At 34.1% G+C, this 18200-nt stretch overlaps 1 protein-coding gene across 1 annotated transcript; it reads left to right on the top strand.

The window, feature by feature from the left end:
* The first annotated feature begins 26 nt into the window (after positions 1 to 26).
* LOC140055209 (adhesion G protein-coupled receptor L4-like) lies at positions 27 to 16322 on the top strand. Its single transcript, XM_072100465.1, has 17 exons — positions 27 to 213; positions 2228 to 2258; positions 3624 to 3812; positions 6573 to 6657; positions 7745 to 7856; positions 8674 to 8750; positions 9141 to 9258; positions 9803 to 9906; positions 11009 to 11117; positions 11671 to 11891; positions 12372 to 12438; positions 13159 to 13247; positions 13993 to 14152; positions 14415 to 14486; positions 14841 to 14871; positions 14972 to 15082; positions 15457 to 16322. Exons 1-17 carry the CDS (start codon positions 169 to 171, stop codon positions 15585 to 15587), a joined length of 1752 nt encoding a protein of 583 aa, XP_071956566.1. The 5' UTR covers positions 27 to 168; the 3' UTR covers positions 15588 to 16322.
* The last annotated feature ends 1878 nt before the right edge of the window (positions 16323 to 18200 follow it).

Raw genomic sequence — 18200 nt, 5'->3', positions numbered from 1 at the left:
CTATGCTCTTTTCAGCCAATCTAACTAAAATGCCTTGTTCTCCGCAAATCAATACTGTTGATCGAGATGTCGAATCGACCAAGATGTTATTCGTATACGATACTTGGCTGTAGCGGTGTAACATCTATAATAAAACACAACAGTGCTAACGTCTAAAGCAGCGACACCATGTTGCTGTGGAATATGTATACGTTCATCTGCCATATTATATTTGTAAGTATTCATATTTATTTATTCTTATCATTGGAGTAAATAATTAGATATTTCGAATGGGTTTCACTTATTACCTATACTAGTGCCAATCAAACAATCCTCGCGTGTGCCACGCGTGGCATACGTTTTATATAGCGTAGGCATAATTAATTTTAGGGTCTCTGATTATAATAAGGCCTACTATTTGGTTGTATTATACAATGTTGTATCACAAGATAATTGCGTGTATTTTTGAGTGAAATTCGATGACTAAAACACTCGAATACATGTTTTTATCCGAAGATTCATCTTATACCTATGTTGCACAAATAATGCACGCGTGTCACTCTAATGATGCACGAGTGTCCCACAAATAATTCACCTGTGTTGCACAAAAAATAATGTGTCAATTGAATAATACACGCGAGGTAAGGTTTAAGTAAGAATAACAGATTTAATGATCGTAGAAGTCGGCGCCCCACCAAACGCAGTACACAAACACCTTCCAGCTACGATAAAGTCGTCATTCATGTATTATTCATTTTGTATGTATCGATCTACTTCGCTAGCATTATATTTTCTTACATGGCTGGTGGATATTAAAGATTAAAGTGTGCATGAATTATGTTCACAAAAACTGAAACAAATAAAGGAATATAATCATGTTAGTACATTGGAATACAGAAGAGGACGATGATGATAATTTGTGATAAGATCATGGATGGTAAAGATAAGGATAACGGGTTAGAAGACTGATGATAATAATTATGGCGAAAAAATGTATTATTGTTTTAAATACAGTTAAAAAGAAATACATAAGCCTAAGCCTATATTATAACTCTGAATGGGGGCAGGGGATTTTTTTTTTTTTTAAATATACTGTGATCTCACTGCATGGCTACGGGGCTGGCAGCAGTCTCTCTCTGTTTCCGCAATGTTATTTTTTTTATAAATTTTGATATAATAATATCATAATCACAATATCAACTATCATAAAAAGGCTTAGTCTAGGTTCTATACCGAAATTAGTAAAAGATAAATATTATTTTGACACACATGGCGCTTCATACTTATAATACTTGAGATCACTATTTCGAAAAAAAAATCGAAATGCCGACATAAAACAAAGACAATAACTACAGACTGCCTGGTACATCCATAAAACAGGATCCCGCCAGTCTAAGAACACCTTTACAAGAGACGTACAAACGGACGACAAGGTGTCAAATGCACAAACCGATATGATCGCTACCTCCTTACATGCGATGCATCGTGATTCCACTCAAGTATATAATATTCTGCATTTCAAACACAAAACCTAATTAGATAACTAGAAGTTACTCTTGCCTGCAATAATGCTGACAAGATACACCTCGATTTCTATGCAAACTTGTAAAATATGCGTCCCTTTAGGAATTCGAAGAATACTCGCATAATATATGTCTAATCAATGTGGTATCTATGCTATCTTTACATACACGATCAAGATACATTTATGCATTGACACTGTGATACGTTATGAAAAAAATCGGCCTATATTGAATATTGAAACTAATACAGTAGTTGCAAATTAAATGTAATACGAAATCATATAAATCATATTCTAATAATTTCATTTTAAAATTAAATATTCGTCTCGGATAAGATTTTTTAAAAATACAATAAATTATTCTTATAATAAATGAAAGCTTGAACAAATTCATTCATTAAAAATAAATTACCTCTCATAATGAACTATTAGCATATTATCAAATCAATGCGAACCAACGCAACCGGACGTAGAACATTATTTTATAATAGGTGTTAAATGTACTCCTAATTTGTCCAATAATGAAGATTGTAAAACGTGAGATTTCAGATGTGGTGCTAGCCGGGGAAGGGGACGTGGTGTGTGTTGTGTGACGACATAATGGTTCCCGATCCAGTACAGCACATTTACATTCCAATATTTTGCCTCTTTGAAGGGGTAATATAATACAAGCAGGACATCATTGATTAGCATTTTAAATTATTATTTATAATATTTCTATTTCAGGTATTCACCGTTTACACAATTGTTAAATCAGGTAAGATTTAACTATACTTTTTTTTAATTTCATTTCAACACATACATAATACAAAATTAAGAGATAAAGGTAACGTAACCATTAAACAAATAAGAAGAAACACGATAATACTCTCTCAAAAATAAGAGAGTAATGAATTAAAAGAAAAAAAAATATTAATGTATCGCAAAAATACACTTTATAAAAATCATTTTGTAAATAATAATATGGTTGCCTTGTATTTTTGGTAAATTTATATTTATATATAGATTTAACTATACTTATCATGTCTTGATTACACTAAAAGAAAAGCAACAAATTTATTGTAAAAAACAATGCGTTGAAAATGGCATTTATGACATTCTCCCGTCGTGTAAGCAAAGTGGAAATTCAGGACAGCCTCTAGTACACATATTACCAAAAACGGAGGGGGAAGGAAGAATTGGAACCCGTGACTTTTTGCTTACAGGCGACTATTAGATCACAACGAATATGGTATTAAACATGTCACACACCGTCAGGCCTAAAGCATTAAGACGTCGTAACTTCCCCCAGATCAATAATATCTATTCATATTTTAAATAAATGTACGGTAACTAAACAAGCGAAGGCCATAATCAATAAGTGATGCACAAGTGAGAGTTCGCCTAAAGGCAAGTGCACGATCGATCACCAACACGATACTTTTTAAAAATTAGTTTAACTTACAGTTTGAACGATGGTTGTGACGTTTGGCTGTAAGTGGCACGGTAGAAAGGAAAATCGACAACAGTTTTATTTGATCGTTTATAGTGCGTTTTAAAGCCCGTTTACACTATGGACGATAACGATCGACGATACTGATGGACGATAAATAGAGATAAACATACATTTTCCGTACATAAAACAAAAGAAATCTAAAAAGTGTTTATCATAGAACTATAGTATAACCATCTATGCTGCCTTTGATGAAAATAATATTTTCACACGTCCAACAATCAAATGACGTCATGATTAGATGATGATGAATTATAGTGACAATGCAATGATGTAATTGTTTTTATTGATTTTTAAAATATTAAATTAATCAAAGACAGCATTATATGATTATCATTTAATACTAAAAGGAAACCATTTCCAATTTATTTTGTTTTATCTAAGAATGTTTATCTGTTTATCATTATCGTCCTAGTGTAAACGAGTAGTCTTGTAAAAGACGATTGATGCGTTAACTATCCTCATAATTACACCAGTAGTAGTATAGGTAGCCTATAGTGTACCGTATAAGTTTATATGAAACATGACGTATAATCATATATACATTTAGCCCTCGAGTAAAACATACAATGTTCAAATTATCTTAAGATATAATCCTATAATATAATGTTTATTTAATTAACATTTTAGATAAAACTGAAGGGTATGTTACAGATTCTATCTTCAGTGAGAATTTACCCGTAAGCATTAGCGGACGAACATGTACGTCTAATGAAGGGCCAAAGGGAGCAACCTATAGATGTCAACATGAAAGAGCTGACGACAAGACTGCGTCTCCTGATGCCTATCTAGATGTCTTATCTATGGCTAGTATCGCAGGTAAACATTAATGAGTTTACTTTGTCTCCTCCTGAAAAAAAATAGGACACTTAGCCAAGTCTCAACTAAATGCTGTTAACTATCAGGATCGGTATAGAACTAAGTATACATCGTATAATGTTTTGTTGTTACCACTGTTTTATATACATCATATTTGAAAAAGGGGTATTGTCAGGGCAGGGGACAACCCGTAATGAATGTGGGAGAAAGGTAGTCAACAGTAAAGCAATTGATTTTTTTTTAATTACAGAACATATTCTAACAATAAGAATTGCTATAACAACTCATCACTAAAGGGCCTTTCACACCTGTTCCGGCACGGTTCCGGTCCGGCGAATCGAACGCCAATGTTTCGTTTTCACGACGCTCCACGCGGCCAAGCACCAATTGATATGCGCGTAGCCGCGTAAAAACAAAACATTGACGTTCGATTGGATTTGCCGTCGCCGGACCGGAACCGTACCGGAACAGGTGTGAAAGATCCTTTATTATATAACACCTATATAAATTCCTGTCATTTGATTGGACGAATGTGGGTCACATGGCGTGCAATAGTACGCACTATTCAACGATCGTTAAATAGTACTTTTTGAAACATTTTTGTGTACGAAAAAAAAACGTCTAGATGTTACATAAAACAAATAATGAATGTTTTGTATTCGTGTAATGGTACAAATAATGGCACTTGGTGAATGATGAAAGGTTATATCAACTCGGCTTTGCCTCGTTGATATAACCTTTCATCATTCACCTCGTGCCATTATTTGTACCATTGCACTCATAAACATTAATTATTTGTATACTGTTGCACCGTAGTGTTGCTACAGTAGTAACATATTTGCCACGAGGAGAATACCCTCAAGTGCGTATATGGTTTTAGAATAAGAGTTTTGAATAGTGAAAATGATCTTTTTGTACTACGAACTTTTACGATCTTCAAAACGCATCACTAAATGGGAGAAAATCCTATTTTAGTGTGATTCAGTGTTAAGCCCTTTAAGCTTGGTTCCCACAAGGACGCAACGCAAGGACGTAGACGCAACGCAAACGAGTTGACCAATAACAAGCGACAGTGGAATAAATCCATCGCTTGTGATTGGTCAAATCTCTTACGTTGCGCTACGTTGATGTGTTACGTCCCTTGTGGAAACCAAACTTTACTTTTGTAGGCACGCCTTGCATGATAGGTGAGGGTTAAAACATTATAATCACATTATATATACATAGTAATATTGCAACCTAAACAATACAGTCTTATTATTATTCACAGCATTATATTATTATCACAAAAAATGCTGAAAAGTTTAAAAAAATTTAGCTTCATAGAATCGCATACATTATTCATGTTTGCATGCAATAAAAATAAATTCAATTTATAGCATCTCTGGGGAGGAAGTAGTTTACTAATAAATTGCATTAATATATTTATTTTATATTTAATTACATCACAATTTTTCATTGTGAAAATGTCTCGGCAAACTATTATAAATATGCCTACGTTGTACATTATAATTTTTTTTTTCATTGGAGGTTTTTGTCGGCGGTATGGAGATAAATCAATGAAAATTGCGAATAATGTGATTTAATTCGCAATGCATAGGAATAGGCTAGGTGAATTGAACCATGGATAAACGAATGAACATACTCTGACCGCCTTTATATCGACTAGACTACTGACCGCCTTCTCGACTGACTGCCCACCTGACCAACTGACCACCTGACTGACAAGTTTTAGTTGGTTGTGGTTGTAATAGTTGTATGTGTGTTTGGTTGGTTGTATATTTGTTTGGTCGGTTGGTTGGTTGTATCAAGGAAGAATTGTGGTTGTATGGTTGGTTGCTTGGTTGTCTGGTTGTATAGCTAGTTGTTTGGTTAGTTGAATGGTTGGTTGGTTGTATCAAGGAAGAATTGTGGTTGTAAATGGTTGGTTGTCTGGTTGTATAGCTAGTTGTTTGGTTAGTTGAATGGTTGGTTGGTTGTATCAAGGAAGAATTGTGGTTGTAAATGGTTGGTTGTCTGGTTGTATAGCTAGTTGTTTGGTTAGTTGTATGGTTGGTTAGTTGTATCAAGAAAGAATTGTGGTTGTCTGGTTAGTTGGTTGGTTAGTTGTATGATTGTATAGCTAGTTGTTTTGTTAGTTGTATGAGAAGGGTTGGTTGGTTGTTGGTTGGTTGGTTATATAATGGAAGAATTATAGTTGTTGGTTGGTTGTCCGGTTGGTTAGTTTTTTGGTTAGTTGACTGTACAGTTTGATGGCTGATTGGTTAGTTGGTTGATTTGATGGAAGTATGGTTTGTTATTGGTTTGGTGTTACACCTCTTCTATGATTGAACGGTTGCATTACTGGATTTCATGGCAAACGAAGGAAATACCGGAATGAAAGCAGATAATGAGTGAGCAAAGAAACTACTGTTAATGGATGAGCGTTGTATTGTACCTATAGATTCAATATTATTATGTTGATACAAGTAATTAGATAAAACGAATAAATTGCCTCATGAATGGGTAGACAAAGTAATGTCTTCTCTCTCCAAAGGTATGGAATTCATCTCATAATACGTTTGTCAAATGGTTGTCGCCTGCCAACTGACGTTCGTTAATTACGCGCCACTAACCCCACGACATATACTTACAAACTAACGACGTGAAATCAATAGCTGTATGTTATTTGGTTAGATGAAATTATACGAAACGAGAATCTTATATACTTTATATGTCAACCATAACATATCATTTTGTTCATTTCCTTTATGATAATAGATGCTGATGTTGTCGCGACATTAAATCGACCGTCAGAAATACAGGGTTACCGTTCAATCCAACGAAACAGTGATGATGAACACAGGTAAAAACGTATGGTTTTGTTTATATGCTTTTAAAGCATGCATCCGGTGTAGTTGACAGCATTAAATGAACAAAAATATAATAATATTACGATGGCCTATATGTGCCACAATCTACACTGTTTTTGTAAATATTTTTGTTTTGCCATGTTTCTTTATATTTATGTTGTATTGTTTATGTTCTCGTGGTGTTTTAAAAAAATGTCCATGGTACTTAAACCCAGCGCTGACTATGTATCCGTGCCAGCCCAACCCACCTCTCAAACCACCTCTCAAACCCAGCCCTCTCAATTTGCCATAGAGTGTCACGGTAATATTGTTCTACTTGCGATGATGATAAAGAAGAATCCTCGGTCGTTGGAATAAATTGCCTCGCTGAGTTATATAAACCAGCATTTATGTTAAGATACATCAGAACACGCGCGTACATAATTAAGTAGTTTTAGTACGTGACTTTTTGAAGCTCGAGCAAAACACGCATGCGTAGTAAGACCGTTAGCTTGAAGTTACATTTAGTGAATTTCTATTTCAATAAAACAAATAATTAGGGCTGTTATCGATTTTATGTGAATCTCGCATGTCCATAATGAGATGTATAATGTATGTGTTTCATCAGTACCATTGTCTGTACTGTATCATCCAAACTGTATAATTTTCATCTTCATTATCATCATCGTCGTTGTTGTCGTAATCATCATAATCAACGTCATCATCAACCTCATAATCAAATTAAACATATCTTTATCACCAACTATTTTTATTTAATTTTATTGTTAATAATATAAATTATCAAAATAATTATCAATGTATAAGGGTATCATTTTTGTGATGGCTGTAACTGTAGTTTTTCCCATTGGCGCCACGCGACTACACAGCTATTGAGTCTAGAAGTTATTCTGCAAATTATCTCTAATAATGACTTTTCGACTCGACAGCTGCGCGGTCGTGCGCGTCGTGGAAATATAAGGTCGGTATTCTGAGAGAGCATTTGTTTTCTTTTGTTTTTCTTCATAATTATAACCATGATACGTACAATTGTTTCTCATTTTGAGTACGATGTTTGTGCTAAAATATTATGTATTCATTCAGTAATGATCATATCGTAAACTACGAGTTAGTTAGTGACGTGTTGACATGTTCTGTTTATCAAAATCATACTGTCCGTTCAGCTGAGGTCACTTTCTCCATAAAGCTTGAGCAGGTGAGTAACAAAGCATTATGTACGGTTTAAAGCGATGTATCTCTCTGCATTAGAGGAATGTATCTCTCTACATTAGCTATTACAGTAAATACAACGTTTACACGTATTATGCTTACGGTTCAACATAAGTGTACCCTGCGTTTACAAGAACACTTAAAACCTTAAATTTAAAATATTAAGAATATGTAATAAATAAAACACTTAAAGATAAAACAATAAAAAAAATAAAAAATTAAGATTAATTGAATCAGACTTTGAATAGGTTATTTTGTCGTTTCAATAAAGTGTTTCACCCATAAATAACAAATAAACAGTTAAATTCAACCAAAAACTCATTGGCAGCCAATTCAACTATTTTTTTGCTTTAAATTTCAGTTTTTCAGGTAAATATTTTTGGTTTTTTCATCCAGTTTTTGGTCAAAATGTTACTAGGTAGCTATTATGTTACATTAAAATGGAATATTCAACCAACAATTTTGAGAACATTTTTTTTTTCAGGGTGACAATAAATCTTTAAAATATTAACTTTAAAATATTAAAAATATGGAATGTAATACATAACATAATTAAACAAAGAACATGTTTAAGCTGAAACCGGTTACTTGAAAGACAGACTGAAAAGTAGTAAATTCAAATCCTAGCACTAATAACATTAACACTGAATCTTTATAATTTGAAAATAATTCGTAGTCCGTACTGTACTTTCATTTTAATTTATTCAAGTTTTAAATACAAAAAATAGCCAAAGGCTAAACATAGGCCTATTCTATTTATAAAGGTTAAAAATTGAGACAATGATTTTTTTTAAATATTTTAGTCTCTCAATGAACAAAATGGAAACGCAGATTTTGTCAGGAAAAACGCTTTATGTGTGTTTTGGGACAGCAGTGCAAGGTAAAGTGTATTTTTTTTTGTATTACGCGCATGTGATATTTGAGCGACTGGCTAGGACCAGTTGATTTCGTCCACGAATTGTACAGTAGCAAGTAGCGTCGTTATATAATTGTTATAGTGTTTTTGAAAACGAAAATTCAAATAATGTGAAAAACATATTGCTGCCCCATTGCGTAAATGTACTTCTCTGTCTTAATTGGTTACTTCTAATTTTTAAGTTATTTAAAAAATGACTTTCCTTTAAAAGAATTATGAGTCATCCATGTACTCAACAGTGAGATAATAAGAAATACGAAAATGTGGATTTTCACTTATAACTACACACTAAAAGTAATGTATTATGTACATTTTTTCCTATTCTTTTAAGTCTGTGTTTTTAATGATTAACAGAAGGTGGTCAACATGGGGGTGTAAGCGAGATTTTGGCGATAGTTCATCGTCCTACATTACCTGTAATTGTAATCACACGACTAGTTTCGCTATCATCGCACCGATGGAAAAGTACGATGTAAGTTTTGCAAGAGGAGCCCGGAGCATTATTTTTTTTTTTGGCTACAGATTTTTATTTCGAAATAGCATACTTTTAAATCAATCAACTAAGGCCTATATCAATCTCTATGTTTTACGTTATTTAACACTGGTAGTATCAAAGTACTGATTTTAGAAGTTAATAATACATATACACTATATCAAAGAATTATTGTAATTTGACAGCAACTCCTAAACAAATGTACAAACATTTCAAAATAATATAAATATATTCAACAATATAAATGGTTCACTAAAAGGCAAAGTAGGAAAATCTATGATTTAAGCCCATTCTGAACCTGGGTTCGGACCGGTGGCCGCAGAAAATTCAGAGCACTCTATACGTTTTGTACGGAATCCAGAATGCGTTAGTGTGGACGGATCAATTCTTAAACAATCACGATTTTGTATCCGGCGACACCGGACCGGATTCCGATATACCTGTGAACGCAGCTTTAATAACATTAGAATATGTCCTGTGTAAAACTGTCATTACAATTCCTCACGTTTTATTATTTTATTAGCCACTTGGAAAGAAAGCAATAGGCATACGAGTACCAACGTACGCCGCCTGTTTGATATCGATAATTGTTCAATCCATTGTCATCTGGCACATAGTTAAACTAAGGTAAGATTATACCAAATATGGTTGACAATTATTCATGAGAACATCTAATTGAACTAACACTGTGCTTTAATCCCAACTATTTATATTTACAATTTCGTCCGCGTTGTCTGTAAATGGTCATAAGGAATAATATAGATTCCATTTTTATATTACAGTTACCGCTCGTCTGTGTAAATTGGCCTATACGCATACGAGCGGTAACAGTAAAGCTTGGTTCCCACTAGAACGTAACGCAAGGACGTAAACGCAACGCAAGCGTTTTAACCAATGACAAGCGAAGTTATAGACAGTTAGCAATCACAAGCGATTAAGCCATGGCTTGTGATTGGTCAATTCACTTGCGTTGCGTTACGTCCTTGTGTTGCGTCGCTAGTGGGAACCACGCTTTATGGTAACAGTAATGGTAGGCCTGCGGTAAGCGGAAAACAAAACTATAGATACTATAGAAGCGAGTTGACCAATGACAAGCGACAGTTTGAATAATCCATCGCTTAAGCTTGGTTCTCACTATGACGCAACGCAATGACGTAAGAGCAACGCAAGCGAGTTGACCAACCCTGATAGTTCAAAATAACCCATCGCTTGTCATTGATCAAATTGCTCACATTGCGCTTACGTCCTTGCGTTACGTTCTATTGGCAACCAAGTCTTACGATTGGTCAACTCACTTTCGTGAGCTTTCGATTTGCGACGACCAACGACCAAACTACGTCATGTTATTATGTGCATGCGGGAATACTGTATTGCTTGGTCATCGGCTCGCAAACCGAAAGCTTGGTTCCCATTTCGACGCAACGTAAGTGAGTTGACCAATCACAAGTGATGGATTATTCAAAATGTCGCTTGTCATTTGTCAACACGCTTGCGCTGCGTTATATCCTTGCATTGCGTCCTAATGGGTACCAAGCTCTCGGGAGCTTTCGATTTGCGACGATCGACGACCTAAAGCTAGACACACGTCACAATACCGTATTCCCACATGCACATAACACCATGACGTAGTTTGGGAACCAAGCTTAATATAGGTGCTTGTTTATGTCTTCTGACGCTATACATTGTTTTTTTAATGTCTTCTGACGCTATACATTGTTTTTTTTAATAGGCATCTTGTGAAGGATTATGATTATGTATTCACTCTGTTGAACTTGTTGGCAGCATCTATTGCAACAACAGCAACACTTGTTTGTAGTATTGAATTCTCAAGATTCATTGTAAGAAATTGGTTATTTTTTTAACTTCCTCCAAAGGAACTAAGCTCATTAATTAAATATTAAATCAAAGACTTTTTGAATGAATGCAATGACGACGTTTTAACGTTATTTTATTGTAATTGTTGGACCGTCTGCGCTAAGGCCAATTTACACAGACGAGGGTAACGGTAATACAATTATATAATCTGTTATTTCCTTGACCATTTACACACAACGCGGAGCGGATGGGCGGTTCCCGCTCACGGCAGATACAGATTATACGTGGGACCAGCTACGCGGTTTTCCGCTCACCGTTACCGTTCGTCTGTGTAAATTGGCCCTTAGGCAAGAGCTCCACGATCGATTGCCGACTCGTCTTCAGCAGTGTAATATTTATTATTTGGCAGGTAGTATAAAAAAGTCATCTTAATTTTCCGTGTGAGGGTGAAAAGGGTGGGTGATTTTTCACCTTACCTCGACCTTAATGAGATAGATTGAAATGATTCTAAAGGAGCACACATCCTACACAACATTGTATTATATTGTAACTTATGTAATATCAATCATTCAACAGATACCGTGTACAGTCAGTGGGATAGTGATGCATTTCTTCTATACTGCAACGTTAGCTTGGTTTGCGGCAGAAGGGGCACACTATTATTTAAAAATCATGGGTAAAACTATCGAGGAAGGCTATACAAATAAACGGTATTATAGTGCGTTTGGCTGGGCGCTACCCGCTGCCCTAGTTGGTATTTTTGTCGGGGTACATAGGGGTTACGGCAAGCATGACAGGTAATAATAATTCATTAATTTACATGAAACATATTTTGTTAAGCACTTTAAATTACCATATCTTATTTCACATAATAAGCTAAATGTCTTTAGGCTGATTCTTAAAATCAGAATACTATTTAACATTGTTCAAAAAGTGCGCCCTTACTATTATGCCGATCAGTGATATAAATGGCAACAAGTTAACTTAATTCACAATTGAATTACAACATGATGACCTGCTAACAAGTACATAACGTAAACTGGTCCATCGGTACCAACAGTTAACATTGGATGCTTGCATGCTATTTCTACTTGAAACAAACAAAGAGTTGAAATGGCGCCATCACAGTACTTTATCTTGTTCCTGTTTGCGTGTATCACTTTCAATACAGCCATATGAATCAACAAATAGGCTAAATAGATAATAATGGCTTAAAAACTCTATAATATCTTTATTATTTACAAACAATAACATGCTTTTTATATCGTATTTGCCAGGTGTTTATTGACTGCGTATAGCGGCATATTGCCTGCATTTATATTTTCGGCTGTTCTTTTCCTAACGGTAAGTAATACCATGGATTAAATAGCTTTTTTATCGACGGTAAAGGGGAATTCCCGGCTGTTCTCGGTAAACGGGCGCGTCATTGTGAAATGAGCGGCACCGTCTTCCGTTCCGCAAAACGGAATAGGTCATTATGACAATAATTTAAATATTTTAGAGAACAATATCCAACCATTTGAGACTGAGGGATGGGGAAGGGTTTTCTAAATCGTGCCATATGATTCCATCAATTTTACACACAAATTATTCAATTATATTATTATTATTAATATTCAAATGTATTCAGATGGAGAGAAGAAAGTAATACAATATAATAAAACACAGTAAAATATCGTAAATATTCTTTAAAAGTAAAAGACATCGATAATTAAAATGATCGTTATTTTTTAATGTTTATACACGTACACAGTAAAATTTACGACAGAGTAGGGCAATCATCTAAACAATTCCACTTCAATGTTGTTTTAATATAATTATTTTTCTGGAAATTAGCCAATTTGTTACAATTTGATAAATATATTAATCAAAATCTGAATAACAATACCCAACGATGATACTATAATTATATGAATATTAGGAAAAAAAGATGGTGGTCACTCATTGCTTTTGAAATACATCGTTATGGTTTATTTATATAATTTCATTAAAATGATAAATATGATCACCTATAATTCGTCAAAGTGACGAATTAAATTCTAGTTTATATATTTTATTGCATAGGTCAAATCTATTTTATTGCTTGTCGCCATGAGAGGATACAAAGAAGATTCTAGGCCAGTAAAATACAAGAATGTTTTCGTGAAGATACGGTAAAAAATTATTAAGATTATTAATACAAGATTTTAAAATGTCAACGAAAATGTGTATAGATTGTTTGAAGATTATCTAGAAGGACACTCAGAGAGCGCAAACCTTTGCCAGTCATTTACTGACGTGTTCCCATACAGCTAAGAAACCATCCTTTAAAATCTTATAAAAATGAGCAATAACTTTTTGAGTAATCTTGCTAATTATATAAACAAACAAACACACAAACAAACACACTCGATCGACCACATAACCTCTCATCATTCTGGCGGAGGTAATTAGGCTCAACAAGTTTTTTCTTTAAAGTCCGTAATAGTTATGTCAAACCAGAGAAGATAGAAATTTCTCTTTCCTTTCAAACAGAGTAACTGCTCTTTCTCCCATCATCAATAAAATAATATAGACAAATACATAATTAGTAAAACAATATATATACAAAAAAAAAACAATTTTTCACTTTACAATAAAAAAACAAACAAAATTGTTAGTATTGTAGTATAACTATATCTAGAAATATGGAACACTTCACACATCTATAATTCTGAAACCTGTTGCTGCTGTATATTTCAAGCTGTAAATGTTATGCTACAATAATCGTACCAACGTTTGTTAATATTATTGTTATTAGTTATCAAAGGCGAGAAGGACTGGTATCAATTCTTCCTTGGTACACGTCATAGAAACAATTTTTTAAATAATGATAATATTACAGCACTTCAATTATGTGTAACCATTTGTCTTTGTTAGGAGATGTGTTGTAGAGTCGGTGTTTATGATTCCATACCTTGGTGTGATATGGGTGTTTGGAATGACCAGCCACATAACCTATGAACTACAAGTACTATTCTATGTTCTGTTTGCCTTACAAGGATTCTTTATCTCAATCTACTGTTATTTCACAAAAGAGGTAAAGTATACAAGACGTCTGAAACCAATACCTTCTGTTAAACTAGTAAAGCCTATTTCGACGATGCAACTGTCATTACTGACTCTTAGCTAGGCTACATGTTCCGTTTACCTGAGCCTCACTTTCCGTTCACTGTCGCTGGTCCAAAACTCTAGAATTGATTGCCGATTGAAGTGAGGAACTGCGAATTTGGTTGTTTATTTCAATCTAGTACAACCTCCGTTGTCAGATTATATTATTAGACTATACAATTATTTTACAGATAGAGTTGGCAAGGAGTCGAAGTACAAGACAAGGGTTGATGCGACTTAGGTCTTTATCACATCAGGGTCTGGTGAGTTATATTATACAAATGATGAATGTTCATGAGTGTAATGGTACAAATAATGGCAGTATTTGAATGATGAAATATAACCTTCACTATTGAACGACCGTTCAATAGTGCGTACTATTGCACACAATGTGACCCACAATCGTCCAATGAAAGGAATATTTAGGTGTTATATAATATGTTATATGTCGTGTAGTGCTTTAGTATCGATAAAAAAACCAGAATGACGATTCATATATTTTGCGAGTTATGCCGTATGTAGGACTAACAACGATTATAGGCCTATATTGGTGATGGTAATAAAGATGATGTAAACATACTGGTTGTTACAAATTTAACAAATCATTGTCGTTATAGGTATTTGGGAGAGTACCTCTAGAAGAAGTTGGTAAGTTACTTTTTAGTAAAGTTTGTTTTAGTAAGTAATTTATCATATATTCTGTTTATTTGCTATTATGTTCTTTTATCAAACTCAATTCACATTTCAGGTTCGCCCGACGAACCTGCTGGTGACGTTGAGCTTACTGAAGTTAACAAACAAGAAAAACAAGATAACCAGAAAAAGACTGGCTCACGAGAAAACATAGCAGAAGACACAGGTTCAGATTAAAGATGTTTTGTTAGGACTGGTTAACTGATCGGTTAAAACTGGTTAACTTGCTGACGATCTAACTAATTATGACTAGTATGATTGGATAACCAAAACAAATTGAGCCTGATTATTATTTTTTTTAAATACCATGATATTGTAACGGAAAAAACGGACACAGAACGGAATCCCTTTCTAACTGACGGATAATTTTAGGCCTTAATACATAGGCCTTGTCTACCAATTCACCCGACTTACCAGGAAACACTCCTGACTAACAGACTGAACATTTGAACTAGTAGGCAGGTTAGGATTGAGAACTCTTACGACTGACAAGATTTCCTCAATATTGACTAATAACATTGTGTCCCCATTCCTTCATAGACAACATCGTACATTTGGCGGATGGTGAAACAGCAGCTGGTGACGTCAGTGAAGCAGAAATCAATGAAGTCCAAGTCGTTTTACTGAAGGCCAAAACAAGTGAGGAGAACCTTAGTGATAACGAACATTAAAAGTGATAACCCATTACCAATAACTAACACTTCTGCTGCATTGTATTTTAAAAATTTTTTTAATATTAATTATAACAATTTGGTTACTCGTATACACTTTTACGTAACATACAGCTACCTCTTTTTCAACCTGGTTACTTACATTGCCTATTATATACATTTTTCCTGTTTCTACTATATGTGGTATATCCAATGTTATTACAATAAATTGCATGTTCTAGTCTAATAGGTACAATAAACATTTCAGATAAAAATTGAAAGATAAATAGGTCAATGTAGCTTAATTTACCTTATAAAATTTACTAATAAAAACACTGAAATTGACAACTTTTCGTGAAATTGATGTGCTTTCTGAACATACGCAGAAGCGTATTTTCTTGGCGTTGACCCAACTACTATGTATAGCCTAATGGTTTTAAAACTAGCGGAGTCAACACATTATAAATAGGCCTACTATCATATTTCAAACTAAGCATAAACCTAAAATGTATTATATAACTAATCAAATTCCAAATATTATATATGATTATATATTAAACTTATTATTGTACTATTGTGTTTTGTCGCCTAATTTAAATTGTTATGCAATTTTATATTTAAAGATGCTTAAGCTATATAAATAAGAATTATGCAAATGTATATTGTATTGATTGCGCATGTGTCTACAAACATGTATAATGTGAACCATTTTCGTGTGAAATCCTTAAACGTGCCTTTAAGTGGTGTATGCTTATAAACAATAAAGTATCTAATAACAAATATGATGTTGTTTGAGTCATTTGATCGAATAAAAATGACGGAGGGAACTGGCAAAAAGACGCCCTATTCCAGGTTAGCCCGACGAAACTGGTGTTGGCGTTGAGCTGACTGACGTTAACAAACAAGAAAAATACAATAACCAGAATATGACTGGTTCACGAGAAAACATGGCAGATTACAAAGGTTGAGATTAATTGTTTTGAGTTATGACTAGTTCATTGATCGTCACAATTAGTTACTGACGATCTAACTAATTCTGACTAAGATGATGGTATAACCAACGACCTGAGTCTGATTATTGTTAAAAAATAATATTACATTGTAATAACTAAAACGGACACCGAATGGAATACGTTTCTAACTTGAACTGGATAATAGAGAGCTTTCGCTATCTCGATGGGGAACGAGCCGCCGAGAAAGTAAGGGTTTTTTGAACGAGTACGAGATCGAGAACCGGTAATTAATGCTGGTTCTCGTTCCCGATCCGAGATAGCGAAAGCTCTCTAATGTTACTCCTGATACACAATCAAGCGTAGTATAACCAAGGCAATCGTAACACAGGACGCTGAGCTCGACCAGATCAAAGATTTACCTCTAGTTTCGAAACGATCAGTTTCCGCCCCCTAAGCACTTGACTGATTGGCCAATTGGCTTCTTCCAATGTTTAGTAACAGACACCAAAACGGTACCATCTATAATCCGTACACAATATAATAGCCTTGCTTTAATCATGGATTAAAGAATATTCTTTAATCCATGCTTTAATCCAAAACCCTTCCCACTTTCAATATAAATTAATCAATGTCGGAATTATGGAGAAACAAGACAATAAGGTGAGTATAAAAGCATATTCAGTTTATTAATTTTAATGTCAACATGCATTGTCAAAATGAAGGCTTTCGGCTGCAAACTTAGCACACCGATTTACAGTGACGTCATTGCGGTTCCTTCTACTATTTCCCCGTATTGAAAGCTACCCACCCGCTGCAGTTGTTGAACTATAATTGTATTCTAATATTTTAATTATAATTAAAAGATAACGAAAAGCCACAACATCAATGTATTGTAATGAAATCATAAGCAAATCAGTGGTTTATTGACGTCACAACAAAGTGACGAAAGTCCACTGGGAGGGTTAATTTTAATATTATTATTATAACCTATTATTTAAATTAAGTATTACAGTTTAAACGAGTTTGTTTAGCTACAGCAAGCAAACGTACGTTTTTAATTTTACGATCACCATTAGCAATATTTGTTTTCAATAAAACACCTCAGTCGTTTTTCCTCATTGCCAATTCTATAGAATAAAAATAAGGTTAACCTCTACATAACACTACGTAAACACACCCCTGCCGGGGTCCAGATTCGAACCCAAATTACTAAATTAATTGACTATATATTATTATTAAGTTAAAAATGCTGGAGTATTCTGTAGTCTTCTTTACGTTCCATGTAATTGCGTTCGAAATCATTTCTAATTAAAGTTCTGCTACTCACACAGCATGATGGCGATGAAGTTAATTTATTCAATTCCCCTGCCTTTCTTCTTTCGTACCAGTACAAACACAAACTATACATGGAACAAGGCTTAGATTTAGATTCTACGAAAATGCAACAAATATGGACATATGAATCCGGTTTAATTGTTTTATTTGTGTTATATCGGATGCTGACAATTAGAACGTATTATATAATATTATAGTATTTGGAACTAACTGCTTGGCTTTGGATTTAGTTTCAGTTCGGTGGAAGACATTGCCTAACGAACCCGAGGGTACTGAAAACCTTTTTTTTTTCTAATAGTCAATCAAGATTAATAGAAGGACATTACTTGATATAATTACACAATAA

Source organism: Antedon mediterranea, chromosome 7 (genome assembly GCF_964355755.1).
Source record: "Antedon mediterranea chromosome 7, ecAntMedi1.1, whole genome shotgun sequence".
In the NCBI taxonomy this organism is placed as follows: domain Eukaryota; kingdom Metazoa; phylum Echinodermata; class Crinoidea; order Comatulida; family Antedonidae; genus Antedon; species Antedon mediterranea.
The sequence above is the reverse complement of the archived record's forward strand: the minus strand, read 5'-3'. Positions and strand labels throughout refer to the sequence as shown.